The sequence below is a fragment of the Miscanthus floridulus genome, chromosome 17, assembly GCF_019320115.1.
Source record: "Miscanthus floridulus cultivar M001 chromosome 17, ASM1932011v1, whole genome shotgun sequence".
NCBI classification, from domain to species: Eukaryota; Viridiplantae; Streptophyta; class Magnoliopsida; order Poales; family Poaceae; genus Miscanthus; species Miscanthus floridulus.
Window position 1 is genome coordinate 23,831,180 of NC_089596.1, and position 14,777 is coordinate 23,845,956.

Here is a 14,777-nt window from a genome sequence, read left to right on the forward strand (position 1 = left end):
GAAACGTAGTAGTGCTTGCATTGGGGAAATCAATCAAGTGCATGCCAAAGAAGCTGTATGCTCCGATCCATGCATGCATGCCATTGCATTTCCGGCAAGAAATTGTCCACCGATCGATATGCATATGAATATGATGGTAATGGTAAAGGTGTCGGTGATGGGTGCTAGCTGTGCCCACGGCCGGCCGGTCACGAATGACACACCATTACACCAACCCTTCGCGAAAAGCTAGCTGCTGCCTACGGATCGAACAAGCACCAAACCATGCAAAGTTGCTCCTGCATACACGTACCCGACAGCTTCTGAAATCTCAATCAGGCCGAGATTATTTATGTGACAAATATATAGTAAACAAGTCATGGCCATGTCATGTGCACTAGCACTACGTACAGCACTAGGCCAATAGCACTGGTGCAAAATGTGTTATGTTTTATTATTGTTAGGACAGGACCCGCGCATCATGCTCATGCATGGCTGAATAATGAACCATCAGCAGTTGGCGAGTTGGTGTCAGTACTCAGTAGTGAGCGAAGCTGGGTAGAAATTAAAGAAAAGGCATCGTCTTTGACTGCACTGCCACTGCGCCTGATCTGAATCTGAATGCACGCAACAACTGCTGCATTTCGAGACCTGCAATTAAACAACGCAATGCCGCCACGGCTCAAGTCCACCGTCTCATGGGAACGAGGCAAAGCGTCGATCAGAGCTGTGTTTGTCAGATCCAAACCATACGTCTGAACGGATCACCGCTTGTTTCCTTTTCCTTCCCGCTGCAATGGAGCAAGGGCACACTCCTACATGGTGCAGGAAGGGCCCTGGAATTGACATCCACCGAGATGAGATCCAAATCGTTGGCATTTTGTACGTGCAGATGCAAACGGAGTTGGTGGAGTGGGTGGTTACTACCTCACCTCACCTAAGACTAAAGAGTGGTTAGCATCAGCAGACAATTTACTAATAACTAGTACTCACCAACAAGCTAGTAGCGACCTTCATCCAAAAAAAAGGAGGGGGGGGGGGGGGGGGGGGGGGGGGGGGGGGGGGGGGGGGGGTACCTACTCCCGTAGCGAAGAGTGAAGGTACCTGCACCTGCTCTGCAACACGATAGGATAGTACGGTTGGACCTGGGCGAGTACCAGGTGAAGCACTGAAGCGGTATCCATACCAGATTGCTGGCTGATGAACTGTTCAAATCAAGTGTCGCCAACAGGTATGTATTGCTGGAATCCATTCCAGAGGCTGGGCGTTTTCAGTCTTCGTCTTTAGTTATCTCACTCAAACGGGGCACCAAACCACCCCCGATTAGTAAATCATAAATCAGTCTCAGCTGACGACTCCTGCCTGTCTATCTAGCTTAATCAATGCACGATGGGGACATGTCTTAGGTTTAACAAGAGTATGCGAACAAAGAGATACCTGATAGGACAGCATACGTTTCCAACAAAGAAAACATTTCAACAGAACATGCTACTTACTCCGCTATCCACTTCAACACAAGTTTAAGCACATCACCAAATCCTGTATTTTTATTTTTCCATTCCATAGACATGGCAACTGATGAAGATTCAAAAGGAAGAACGATGCTGAACTGAAAAGGTCAAAAGAAAACCTGAACCTTCCACATCTTAAAGAGATAAGTGGTTCCTAGTTTGCCAGATTAAACTGAAGACCGCTCACTCCATGGTTGCCACGAGCCCATAACGTCAGAAGCTCAAAACAGAACCGTGCTACTTACAAGAGACGCCTTTCATTCGTGTGGGTTAACAAGAGATGCCTTTGGACCTACTACTAATTGGACGTCGTAATCGGGACCAGCATTGAGCCAATAGCAAGCACACCAGGCAGGGGTTCTGAGCAGGCTTTACTTGTCGAAACGGCCACAGGTGGACAGGCTTTCCCAAAAATCTTCTGTTCTTCACAAGTCATCTCAGGAGCTCCTGATGCACTGTGCGCCAAGGTACTTTTACCTCCTTGTTGATGCTCCTCAGGTGGTGCTTTTGACGAGGCGCTGGCAACAGTTTCTGGTTGTGGGTTTTCAGTTGGAGCGATCTCAACCTTCTTCCAGCGTCGTTGTTCTCCATCCAAAGCAGATTTCTGGTTTGGAGTCATGGGATGGTATGCTCGAGTTGGAGATGGTATAGCCTTCACAGTATCCTTGTTTGTCTTTCCATGAGCCTGGGTTCCGTAGCAATACCATTCTTTCTGTCTGTTTGTGTTTGAAGCTACGCTAGTCAGGTTCCCAAATTCTTGCCATGAAGCCTGGTTCTTCTCCAGGTTGAGATTCTGTAGCTTGTCAGTAAGATTATTTGTCTCACACTCACTGGTAATTATGTCCATCACTACACTGTCAGATTTTGGCAGCACATGTCTGGAGGGACGAGGGCCATGCCATGCAGGTATAAAATGTGGAGCACCCCTGCGCAGCTTAAACTTCTGGAGTCTCCTTGCTTCTTTCTCCTCATGCACCATGAAGCTATCAAGCACACATCCGTCTGCTCTGGTATATTTGAAGAGTTCGAGCATAGTTGTTCCAGGAGTGTAGTGTATCTGCAAATGCAAGTATGGAACACAGTGTCAGGGTGCAGGATGAGATCACAAGATAAACAGCAGATCAAGCTACAACGTTGTCAAAGGCGCAGCAGCAAAATACTAGCAAATGGATAAAATCTATTAGCTATTGCTATGCCAACTTCATCCAAAGAAACAAAACTTGCTAGTACGGTAGTACCTAAGATTTATGTGACCCATTTTATGTGGAATCAATATTTAGGGTCTATACCAAAATACTATAGAACCAGAGAACTGAGCAGAGGCATGTTTTCCTTTAATTAAAGAAACCAACCATAAACAGTGAAACAACATCCTCCCAACTGAAGGAAATTTAGTGAGATATCAAAGAGAGCTTGCCTCTTGTGTATCTCTGCTAGAGGTCACAGGCTTATCTTCATTGTTCTGCAGTAAGATACTTCGGAAAGTGGAGTTATGTACGTTTTTTATGATATGCCACTTAACAGGAAAGCTGCCAATCCATCTATCCATGCACCAAAAGTCCATGTCATTTTGGTAGTCGACAGGGCCAACCATCTCAGCAACACCACAGAAATAGTAACTTGCATTGACCTGCTAGACCAAAATTTTGGACTCAGTAATTGAAGTTCAAGGACATGGAATTGAATGAAAGAGGTCAAATACCTTTAAATTAAGATCAACTCACCGAAAAGAACAGGAAAACTGGGCACAAGGTAGAACTACTTGCAGCTATCGCTTGAGCCTCTCTGAACGCAATATCCAACTTCTGGCTTCCAGTAGAGGAAGTTGACCACACACCATACTTGATAGATTTGTGAATGTCTGCCTCATCATAGGACTTTATCACAAAGAATTTTGCATTTGGATACACCACCTGGAAATCATGTCTGTTATATTGATCAGACCTAATGACTATTTTACCCTCTGGGTTGCCGATAAGGAGCCTTGATGTATATGATTTTACAACTATTTCTGGGGGCGTTGAACCTATTGGCATTTTTGCTTTACTTGTGTTCTGCTGACTCATGGAACTGTACCTTCGATTAGCATAGCTACTGGTTCTTGCATATGGTTGGGATCTCTCAGTTGACTGCATCTCACAAAGGTCAGATCCAACATTTGAAACTTCATTGTTGTATGACAGATTTGTCTGCAGTGAAGACCGGACAGAAGGAGCAGCCGCTTGTGGAGACTGATGTGGTGCCTAATCATAGTCAGGAGACATGTCAACAAGGTGCATAAAAGATAAACAAGTTATAATAAGGATAGCAGGAGCTCTGCTGACTCTACATAAGAAGGGAGGAGGGGGGGGGGGGGGGGGGGGGGGGGGGGGGGGGGCGGGGGGCGAGAAAATACCAGGCCTGAAACCTGTTTCCCAGGAGACCACGCTATGGGGGCACTACCACTATTACAATACAACATTAGAGAAACAATCTAGCCCAACAGGTTGGCATTGGCTCAAGTCACCACAAGAAAACGTCATAACAATGTATTATACATGAAAAATGCAGCAGCATGGAAGTACACTACCATGACATGAGACATCTAAAAGATGAATAAGAATATATATAAAAAGGGCAGACCCAGTGCCGGAGGCTCCCACATGAGTGGGGTCTGAGGAAGGGATAAACCGAGACAAGCCTTTCCCCCACAAAATCTGCGGAGAGGCTGCTTCGAACCCACGACCTGGTGACTCAGTGAGACAACTCTCACCACTGCACCAGGCCTGCCCTTCTCAATAAGAATATATATGCAACCAGAAATCATTGGACTTTAGTATACTTCTACATATGCTGTCATAAATATGGAAAAAGCTACTAATTTCATATTTTCAGTTCAGCAACAATGCACATTCTTTTATCATCCATTCTAAGTAGTTATACGGTTCAATTACCAATAAAGGAAAAAAGAAGAAATTTATGTACAGTAGAAAGAACTACAGGCATCAAAGTTGTTAATAGGATCATGCTGTTTCAATGCAATTGACATTATAGAGCACATAAAACTCAACAGATTCATAGTCAGGACAGCAACATACCCGTCGAGCACGAGGGAGTCTAGCTGGCGCTCTGGCCCCACCTGATAATTGCCGCTTCCATGGAGCTGGCCTATGTGGTTGTTCCTTTGGTAGCGAAGTATGGCTTTGAAATTCCATTGAAGAAATCGTAGCTTGTTGTAGAGATTGATTCCATGTGACACCCCTTTCTGGTAGAGAAGTATGGCTTTGAAATTCCATTGAAGCAATAGTAGCTTGTTGTAGAGATTGATTCCATGCGACACCCCTTTCTGAGGTAACAGATACAGTTTGCTGAAGTCCACCGGGAACAAACAAGCCATTGGTGTAACCAAGATATTGAGCAGTGTTAGCTGGGGTTCTGTCTGCTGCAGATGGACGGGCGGAACAGTGGGGTGTAGGAACTGGTAGATGGTATGTGTGCTCCACAGTTTCAGCGTGGTACTCTTGGGTTCTGACAAACCTACCATCGCCTATGGCACAAGGGTGCAAAGGGTGAGGTCCATGGGGAGAATGTCCGATCCCATAGTTAGGGACAACATAATACATGGATGATGTGCCTTGCACCTCGTGTCCCTGTCCAAGGATCAGGAAAATGTATTTAAATTTAAATTTGTACAATAGGAAACACCAAGAAAAGAAAGCAAAAAGAAAATAGCATTCTTTAAAACAAACCATGTAATTTTGAGCTTGATTGTCACATCTTGAACTTGTCTGTTGTTGATACAGCTGGGCAGGCACATTAATACCTGCACTCATAAGATTCATTACAAGTAAGTGACACGTTAAGTAACTGAACTTCAGCATCAACATACATCACTTAATGAAGACAGAATCAAGACCGTGATATACCAGTTGGGGCATAAAGAGGTGGATAATAAGTCGTGGTGGTAGGAAAGCAGAACTCCTCTCCAAATATGAGATCATGATGTTCCTGAAGATCCATAGAATGCAGTCACCCCGAGAAAAGGCACTGATGCAATCTGTAACTGCAAGCAGAATATGAACAGTTTATCACTGCAGTCACATACTCATGTATGAAAAGCAATAAACTGAACCAACAATTTGGACACACACAATGAACTATCAGCATCATGTGCCTGTTTTAGAATATTCAATAATCCCCTAATGTTCTCCGATTACATTTGTCAAAAATCTTGGAACCAAGCAGCAGGAGCATTTGCACCAACAAACGAACCATTAAATTGGCAATTTTGTATCATGGACTAAGGCGTACAGTAATTCTAATCCATCCGTCAGATAATGTGACAGAAAACATAGTGAGTTATCTAGTAAAACTACCAGCATGATGCATGCCTCTATTCCAATTTCCAACCCAAAGAGACAAAGCAGTGAAACCACACCATCTGACTAAGCGCTGGACCATACCAATTAAGCAGCACGACAAAGACCATAACTACTGATGCTTCTCTGGGAACACCTAATTAAGGAGCATTGGTCGGACAAGCAAAGCCGGCAAATCAACAAGGAAATCGGTTCCCACAAATCCGGACCCGTCGACCCGAGTAGCTTTTCTAACCCTATATGCAGTCCATCAAAACCCCAATACACGGTACAACCACTTCGATCATCAGCAATGCTCCCCCATTTCAGCAGCAAGGACCACCCAAAACCTAACACCCAAACCACCGCACCCAGCGGTGGGCACATAAAGGACATGCATGGGTGCACACAAGTACACCGGCGGATAATTTTTGCAAAAAGTTCGAAAGTCAGGAGTAGGCGTACGTCAAATAGCCCAATCGCCTAGGGTTTGGGTGCTCGGTTTCGCACAGGAAGGGGAGAGAAGCGGTGGGAATACCTTGTATGAGCTCGTCGCCGGCGAAGGGACCGATGAAGACCTCGACACCTGGCGTAGGGCGGCGGCGGCGGTAGCCCAGTCGTCGCAGAAAGAAAGAACGCGCGAGAGAGAGAGGCGAGAGTGCACTGCACTGCACCCGGCCACCCGGGGACGGGGGTGATTGGTGAGACTGTAAACTCATGGTCACCTAAGCCAAAATAGGTATAAGAGGCCTAAATTCAGTCTTAAAAAATTTATTTTGAGTAATTAGTCTCTAACAAAGTATTTATATGGAAGATATATTTTAAGTTGTCTGAGAGGCTCTCTTCTAGAAACTATTTTCAGAAAAAATTCTCTTTTAGATTTTATTATTGAAGAAGATGTTGAATAGATATTGAATCTTTTATTTGTAGCGCTAAAAAAACGAATAGATCTTATATTTTGGCAAGATAGCCGTGAACACGACTGTACGGTGGCAGCCCAGTCTGGTGTCGTTCGGCCCTGCCGGAGCGCACCCGCACCGGGCTACTCCTGGGCCCGTGGGCCGTTCCTTTTCGCGTACTATTTCTTTTGCCGTTTCTTTCTGTCCTTATCCATTTATTTCCTTTTTTTTTACTTTTTTTATGCTGTTTCCTTTCGTGTTTGTCCTCCACAGACCACAGGACACTGTGTCAACGCTAATGGAACATTAGTTTCAAAGAAGTGGAATAATAATGTCATTTGTTAGGACATTGCACATAAGCAAATGGAACATTTCTTATATTTTATTAACATAGCTCATTTTTTTATTGAAGCTCGAGACCTTTTTCACATGAACCTGGAACCCGAACTATAAACAATTTTCTCTTCTTTAACACGTGACAATTTTCAAGTGAATCTAAGACATTTTTGTCCTAAATACGGAACATTTGTTCTCATCAACCAAGTATTGTTTCATTCAATAAATACAGTGATTTGGGCTCATTAAAAACGTTTTGGATGCTCCAACAAGGATTAGTGGAGAGTATTGAGTCTTCCTAGCCCTCTCTTTGAATTCCACAATTTACTTTCTTAAATTGTCATTCTAGAGTAGGGTTTAGAGTTATCAGCCCGGCTTATCAGTTATGGTACAGTGTTTTCCTCTCACAACAAAACAACATCAGCCGGTTTATCAGCTGCAAAAACCATCAGCCGAACATTGTGGTTCGCAAAACACTTTTGCTCGGTATAATAGTCGGATTTTGTCAACTTTAGGCACGTAGGTGAATTTGACTAAACGATATGTTCATGTTATGCAAAAGATTGCAAAAGCCCAATTTATGCAAGCCCTTTTTGGACTTTTTGATCCTTTTAAAGAGAGGGGACAACAAAGAATATTGAAGGAGAAAACAGATGTATATAATGGTATTAAGCCTTGATGAGGAGGATTGAAAGGAAATTGATGTCGGCTAGCGGGGGCTGAATACATAGCCCTAATTTGATGTTTTTTTCTTCTAATCCGGAGGTTTTGATATAACCAGAAGCAAAGTTACTTTTATTATAGTAGTATCCACAATCTCTATCTGCACGTGTCTCCCTTTGTCTATTTCGAGTCATCAACATGTCCTCCTTTCCAAATACTATGATTCCTTCTAAATTCTCAACATCCGCCTGTAGACCAATTTGTGTGTGATTATGAGAGCTCCCTGTACTTCCATTAGATTTTTATTTATGTCAATTGAATGCTTCTTAGCATGCTGGCCTCCTCCCTACATCATGCTCTCTTTTTGTTGTGCGAATATGCTCTCAGATTTTTGTGAACCAAACTAATTAATCGACCAAGCTTAAATAAATAGCAAGAATTACACAACAACAGGATTCATAAATAAATCATGTGTTTCCACATCTACGTAAGCCCAATCATTCATGATGTGCCAACTTTGGTTGTCAACATTAAGCAACTAGATTAGCTCTATTTTTTTTTGATGAAACAGGAGGGGTTGTGCCCCTAATGGAATTTTATTAAAGCATATACAAAAAGTTACAAAATCTTACAAGCACAAAATCAGGAAACATAAAAGGTGTGGAAAAAATAGCTAAGATTACATAAAGTTGTCTAGCCATTGATCTATAAGAGGGTGATAGCATGCCTTTGCTCTTAGAATAACTAGAGCAAACTCATTTTTGAAGACATTCCTGCATCTCTGAACTGAGTGTGCTATGTTTCTGAAAATTATGTCATTTCTCATCATCCACCTAAAGCTTGATTGATCTCAACATTCATATCTAGAAGATATTCAAGCAAGGATCATAATATTGAAGAAATGGTTTTTCAATGGATGTTTAATATGATGTGACTTGAGTATGGCTCGATAAGGTGAAGATAGCAAGGAAAGGGCTTCGAGGGACTAAGCGAAGGTGAAGGGCAAGCGATGGCTTGAGGACCGAGGTACCATGGCTAAGGTGAAGAAGAGAGTACTTGCATTGAGTCGAGGAACTAATCGAGCTATGAGGAATCATATTGTGTTGAGGATCAAATCATTAGTAGAAGTGACTTGAAGCCATGAGGTGAACTCATATATATGGAAATTGTTCAAGTTACATGCTCAAGGTATGTTTGCACGAAGAGATGAGACAAAGATGATTGCAACCCCTTATGAAGTGATATTGAGAAGAAATGGCATATGAAGATATTGAAGACTCAAGTGGTTGAAATGGTTATATTTTCTTGATCTTGAGTATAGGTATGTCGTACTATCAAGGGGGATGCAATACGAATCATAGACAAGTCTCAAGTGCTTAAACTAACCGAACCCAAGTGCTAACATGAGAGAAACACATTAGCACAACACTTGCACTTGATGATCTTTGGGCTTGCTCTTGGCTGGGCTGGATAGCCCTCGAAACAAGCTTTCCGGAAAGTCCAAAATCACTGAAAACGGAGTTCGGAGTAAAAAGTTATGGCATTTTCTGTAAGGTGACATGTGCTGCTTTTCAGAGCTACGACAGTACCACGAATTTTCGCAGCAATGCTGCACTGCGGCAGTGCCACGGGTCGGAGCGACAGTGCCGCACCTATCCTGGTCATATCGGCTAGTTTTTAAACTACAACGGCTAGTTTTGGGATTGGGTCTATATATACCCATCCCATGCCTCCTGGTGAGGCTGCTGATGCTCCCAACATTTCAAACCCTTCCCAAGCCTTGTGAGAGCTCTCTCTAACCCCTCTCTTTGTGAGAGCAAGTGATTAGTGTGTGATTAAGTGTTAGAGAGCTGATTAGAGCAAGCAAAACCTTAATCACTTGTCGGGCTTCGTTAATCTTTGTTGTGCATTTGTTACTCTTGGAAGTGAAGCCTCCTAGACGGCTATGCGTCACCCGGTGAGCTCCCATGCTTGTGGTGAGCCGCGGGAAAGTTTGTATTACCCATTGATCTAGTGGAAACCCCTCATCTCAAGAGTTCACTATCTTGACTTGAGAACGAGGAGGGCTACAAAGCCCAAGCCTTAGGGGCAGTCTCAACAACGTGGACATAGGCAAGCCTTGGTGGCGAGCTGAACCATGGGATAAATTGTGCGTCTTCTCTCTTGTGCTTTGAATTGCATTATTTGTGTTCCACTCGATCTACTTGGTTGTGCGTGTTTGTGAGTGCAGGTACTTAGTGGACTTGTCACTGGACATCTCCACGCACATCTCCAAGTTTGGGATCTAGGCGTAGCTATTGCTGAACTCTCTGCACAGGCGCGGCAGTGCTGCGTATTTAGTGCGGTAGTGCTGCATTTTCAGTGAGGCAGTGCCACACTTAGAATCAAACTTTCGCCACGAGTTTGTTTTAAACATGCCTATTCACCCCTCTCTAGGCGACATCAAGGTCCTTTCAATTGGTGTTGGAGTCAAGCTCTCAATTTTGGGCTTAACCGCCTTGAGAGACGATGTCGACAAGTGAGGAGGTATCTCTAGAGCTTCTACTTTTAGATGGTTCAATTTATGCATCTTGGTCCGCTAGTTGCTTACTGTTTTTAGGGACATGGGTCCTCATATCGAGCGGATTGTAGATGTGAGCATTTCACCTCCTAGTGATGATTTGGCCATCTTATCTAAAGAGGAAGTGAAATGCTTACAACACAATGCTCAAGCTACTAATGTCCTATTTGGTGCTTTGAGTGAAGATGTTTTTGATGACATCATATTTGGAGATGATGAACCACTTGATGATGCTCATATCATTTGGACCACACTCAAAGAAAAATATGATAAGTCCAAATGTGATGAGAAGACACTCTCATTGGAGGAACCACTTGAGGAGTGCTCAACTTCACCGAAAAATGAAGAGCCTCAAGTGATTCTCCCAAAAGGCCTAAGTGATCATGCCACATCCACTTCCTCGCCAACATATGACTTAACGGAAGGCAATAAAATAGTTGGTGAGAACAATGTCTTTACATGTGGTACTTCTACTTCCTCTTGTTCTTGTGAGACTAATATTTTGAAGGAAGAAGAAGATTGTGATCGGTGGAGGCCAAATGATGAATCCACCTCACCAAGAAACTCAACTCTCTATGCCACTCCTCATTTGGGTCTCATGGCAAAGAAAGAGAAGAATGTGGCAAGTGAGAGTGAGAGTGAAGGTGAAAGCAACGATGATGAGTTCAATCAACACTTGGCATGCCTAAGCAAAAAAAAACAAGTTGATGGTGCTCAAGCTCATAGAGAAAATCCAAGAGCAAGAAGAAACACTTCATGACCAAGAAGAGTTTCTCATCAACAAGATCAAATGCTTGGAGAAGTTGGCCAAAAAGCATGAAAAGCTTAAGTGCTCTCATGCTAGTTTGGTCGAAAGGTATGAAAACTTGTCAATTGAGCAAACTCGTACTATTAAGTCTCTATCTTGTACGTGTTGCTCAATTAGAAGATGAGAATTCTGTGCTCAAGGATAAGGTGGAAAGGCTCACTAGCAAGAATGAGATCTTACAAGAAGATCATGATGAGCTCTTGTGCTCTCATGAGAAGCTTATGGATTCTCATCTCATACTAGAAATAGCTCATGAGGTTGTGGTAACAGCGATAAAATCATACCAACCTCACACTCACAAGTGCACATGTACACAAGTTCTATATATTTTATCATGTGCTAACAATTGTTGCTCTCAAGCAAGCCAACCTTCCGTTGAGCATGTACATGTAGAAACTTGTGATGATTCCATTACAAAAGAAAATGAAGAGCTCCAGGAAGAGGTTGAGAGGCTAAAAAGGGACTTGATTCAATTGATAGGAAAGTGCAATGCTCAACCTTCTCAAGATAACTGTGAATACATGGTGAACAAGCTTGAGAAGGGATCAATCGAAGCATGCATGAAACCCCATCGACAAGGTCACAAGTCCAACAGTGGCAAAGTCAAGGGACAATTTGGAGAAGTGCAATCTATCCAGAATACAGTAGTTTCACTCAAGGCTGTGGAGGTTTTAGGATGCGGCAATGCCTCATCCCAGTGCGGTAGTGCCGCACCTAGGTAGAACAGCAAAGCCCCCAAGGCCACCAAGGTGCAACTTCAACTAAAGAAGACTCTCATCACTTGCTTCAGGTACAAGAAGAAGGGTCACCATGTAAGAGATTGCTCCTTGAAGAAAGAAAACAAAGGCATGAGCAAGATTCAAGAGAAGAAGAAGATGGCTCATGTCAAGTGCCTCAAGTGTTCCAACATGGGACACAATGCCTCTATGTGTTCCAACAAGGTTGATGACCAAGCCACACTTCCAAAGAAGAAGACAAGAAGAAACAAGAGGAAGTGTTATGGATGCAATGAGAAGGGACATGAAATTGGCTCATGTCCAAACAAGAAAAGTGAAGGCCTTATGTCATCAAGAAAGTGGCCCATTGGCAAAGTAGCAAACAAGAAGCAAGATAAGAAGATGTCTTACAAGATTAAGCGCCGCATTTGCTACACTTGCCGAGGAAAGGGACATTTAAGTATGGATTGTCCCATAGGTAACACTCCTATGCTCAACTCATCAATTAATTCAAATTTGCTTAGGAGGCCAAAAAATGACACTTGTGATAGAAAGGTGATTTGTTCACCACGTGCTAGCAAAAAGGTCATTTGGTGCCTAAGTCTCTTGTGACTAACTTTGATGGACCCAATATAGTTTGGGTACCAAGTTGTGCTTGATGAGTGTTGTAGGTACTTGAAGGTGGTATGAAGCTTTGGGGTGCTTGAGCAACTTAATTGAAAATATTATCTCAAGCTATCAATCGCTTATTCATATTGCCTATTCTCTCAAGATTGACCCAATGATATATTGATGGATATTTTTGTAACTTCATACTCACCTCGGTAACTAGTACCTAACCCTTGCTAGCTAGCCACTTAACTTGTGTAGTCTCTAGTAGTTCACAAATATGTGTATGTTTATGAATTGTTAAGAGTGGCTAGAGTATTTCAAGGTTAATGAATCTTTTGCCATATGATGCTTTTAATGACTCTCTAGTAGAGCAAGATATTATTCATGTTATAGGTAATGAGGAACCACCTTGTGAGGCAATCAATCAAATAGCCATTGATGACACAAGACCACAAGAAGTACATGCTATAGAGGTGGAGGGTCCTCAAGTTGCAGCTGATCTAGAACCTGCTGTTGAAGTACAAGCACCAATGCTGCTCACACAAGTAGCAATGCCGGATAGTAGTAGTGCCACATAGAGGAGCAACACTGCTGCACCCCTTCAGACAGCAGCAGTTGACATTAGTCCAATTCATGGACAAAACCTATAACCCATCTTTGAGCAAGATGAAGATGAAGAGACCACCTCATCCATTACAATCAGAAAGGGATGGTAACAACTAAATCCCAAGTGCAATTTATTTCAAACTAAACTCTTTTGTGCCCTGTGTAGCCACTTAGGATAAAAGAAGCACTTGAGGATATGCATTGGTTGTTGGTTATGGAAGAGATGTATGGTTGGAATTGAATTGATCATCGACACCAAGCCACATAGATGACTTAAGTTTCCTTTGTGGACTTCAAACCAATAATTTCAAGATGAAGAAAGTTTATGTTCATCCATGCATACTATAAGTTGGTTTGAGGGATTCAGAAACTTGGTTCACATTGGAGGATACAAGTAAATTTCAAGAAAGTCAAGAATAAAGAATCAAGTTCAAGTAAAGTAAAGGCACTTATCACTCACAATTCAAGAAGCCTCTACTTGATGGAATCTTCACAAATGGTAGATTGTCAAATTCTCATTCTCATGTTATGGCCATCTACATGCTCTAACGGTTGTAAGTATTTCTTGGCATAGTTCAATTTGATTACTCTATTGTTGCCATGACCTAGACATAGAGTGAAATCCCAAGTTCTTAAATGAATAAAGTGCTATGTGAGGAATTCAAGTACTTAGAGCACTTACCAAAGGGGAATTTACTCTATAACTAGTGTTGTGAGACTAATCTTTCTCTCTAAGTGATTTGTGCAGTCTCACTAAATGAGAATGTGTTTCTCAAATGGAGTGTGCTATCATATGAAGGCTATCTATCAAAAACATTGTGATGTATTCTCTCTAGTTAATTTGTATTTGATTCATCTATTTTAGCCACTCACCATAATATGGCTTAAATCTACCCTTTGGACTTAATTGACCAATCATGCACATTCACATTCCCATTCCACTCAAAAGAGTGTGCATGAGGCATCAAGGGAGATTTAGTCCATGTTATGAGGTTTCTCTATTTTAGTAGCCCATTTGCCTTCCACACATAAACGGTTACTAAATGAGAAACTAGTGCTTGTGTTGCTAATGTCATCTTGTGTTGAGCTTATTTATAAAAAATCAAGAAGAAGAGGTTGTGCTTGTTGAACTAAATAAATCACAAGCCTAATGGTTATTCTTCACCTAAAGTAAGATGAGGTTGCTGGAGGCCAAAGAGACAAAATTCTTAGTTTGAATAAAATCAAGTTTGAGGTTGAGTTGGGTAAGCTATATTGGAAGAATTCACAAGAATATAGGTATTGATAAGGTGACTGAATGGAAATGACATCTTGTGAGTCTTCTCAACCAAATTCACCTCAAGATTGGATAAGAAGAAGAAAAGAATTGGGAATTATCAAATCTGTCCAGAAAATTAAGAATCTGAGATGGCTGCCTTCAAGCATGGATTTGGAAGTTCAAATACTGATGAATTGGCCTAAAACATTGTGAGCATGTTATACACATCTTGTACTTATTGCTATACAATTGGCATGAAGATTGGCTTAGAAGAATATTAGTTTTGAGTTGAATTCTGTCAGCTTCAGCACTGCAGTTTCAGACCTTAGCAGTTTTTGGTAGAAAATTGATTGGACTAACCAAATGGAGTCCAAATATTTTGAAACTTTCACAGCAGTGAGAGGATTCATGGGTTCACATCTCTACCAAATTTCATGCATATTGGACTAGTGGTCTGAGAGATATGAGTTTTTCTCCAAGGAAGACAGAATC

At 42.2% G+C, this 14,777-nt stretch overlaps 1 protein-coding gene across 2 annotated transcripts; it reads right to left on the reverse strand.

Annotated features, from left to right (window-relative positions):
• Positions 1-1,480: 1,480 nt before the first annotated feature.
• LOC136517791 (uncharacterized) lies at positions 1,481-6,504 on the reverse strand. 2 transcript variants are annotated; one of them, XM_066511439.1, is made up of 8 exons: positions 6,366-6,504; positions 5,396-5,532; positions 5,219-5,292; positions 4,568-5,119; positions 3,567-3,733; positions 3,215-3,416; positions 2,908-3,120; positions 1,481-2,547 (listed from the first exon to the last, which is right to left on the reverse strand). In XM_066511439.1, the coding sequence occupies exons 2-8, from the start codon at positions 5,487-5,489 to the stop codon at positions 1,789-1,791; spliced, it is 2,061 nt and encodes a 686-aa protein (XP_066367536.1). In that variant the 5' UTR covers positions 5,490-5,532; positions 6,366-6,504; the 3' UTR covers positions 1,481-1,788. The 2 variants fall into 2 exon arrangements, with proteins under 2 accessions (XP_066367536.1, XP_066367535.1); XM_066511438.1 differs by having other exon boundaries at positions 3,215-3,733.
• Positions 6,505-14,777: the final 8,273 nt, after the last annotated feature.

Bases quoted from the DNA above. Each gene is read 5' to 3' on its own strand.
- LOC136517791 (XM_066511438.1), bottom strand. From the start codon at position 5,489: ATGGATCTTCAGGAACATCATGATCTCATATTTGGAGAGGAGTTCTGC. The intron at 5,293-5,395 runs GTATATCACGGT...TTATGAGTGCAG, and splicing joins ACCTCTTTATGCCCCAACTG to GTATTAATGTGCCTGCCCAG. The intron at 5,120-5,218 runs GTTTGTTTTAAA...ATCCTTGGACAG, and splicing joins ATCAAGCTCAAAATTACATG to GGACACGAGGTGCAAGGCAC.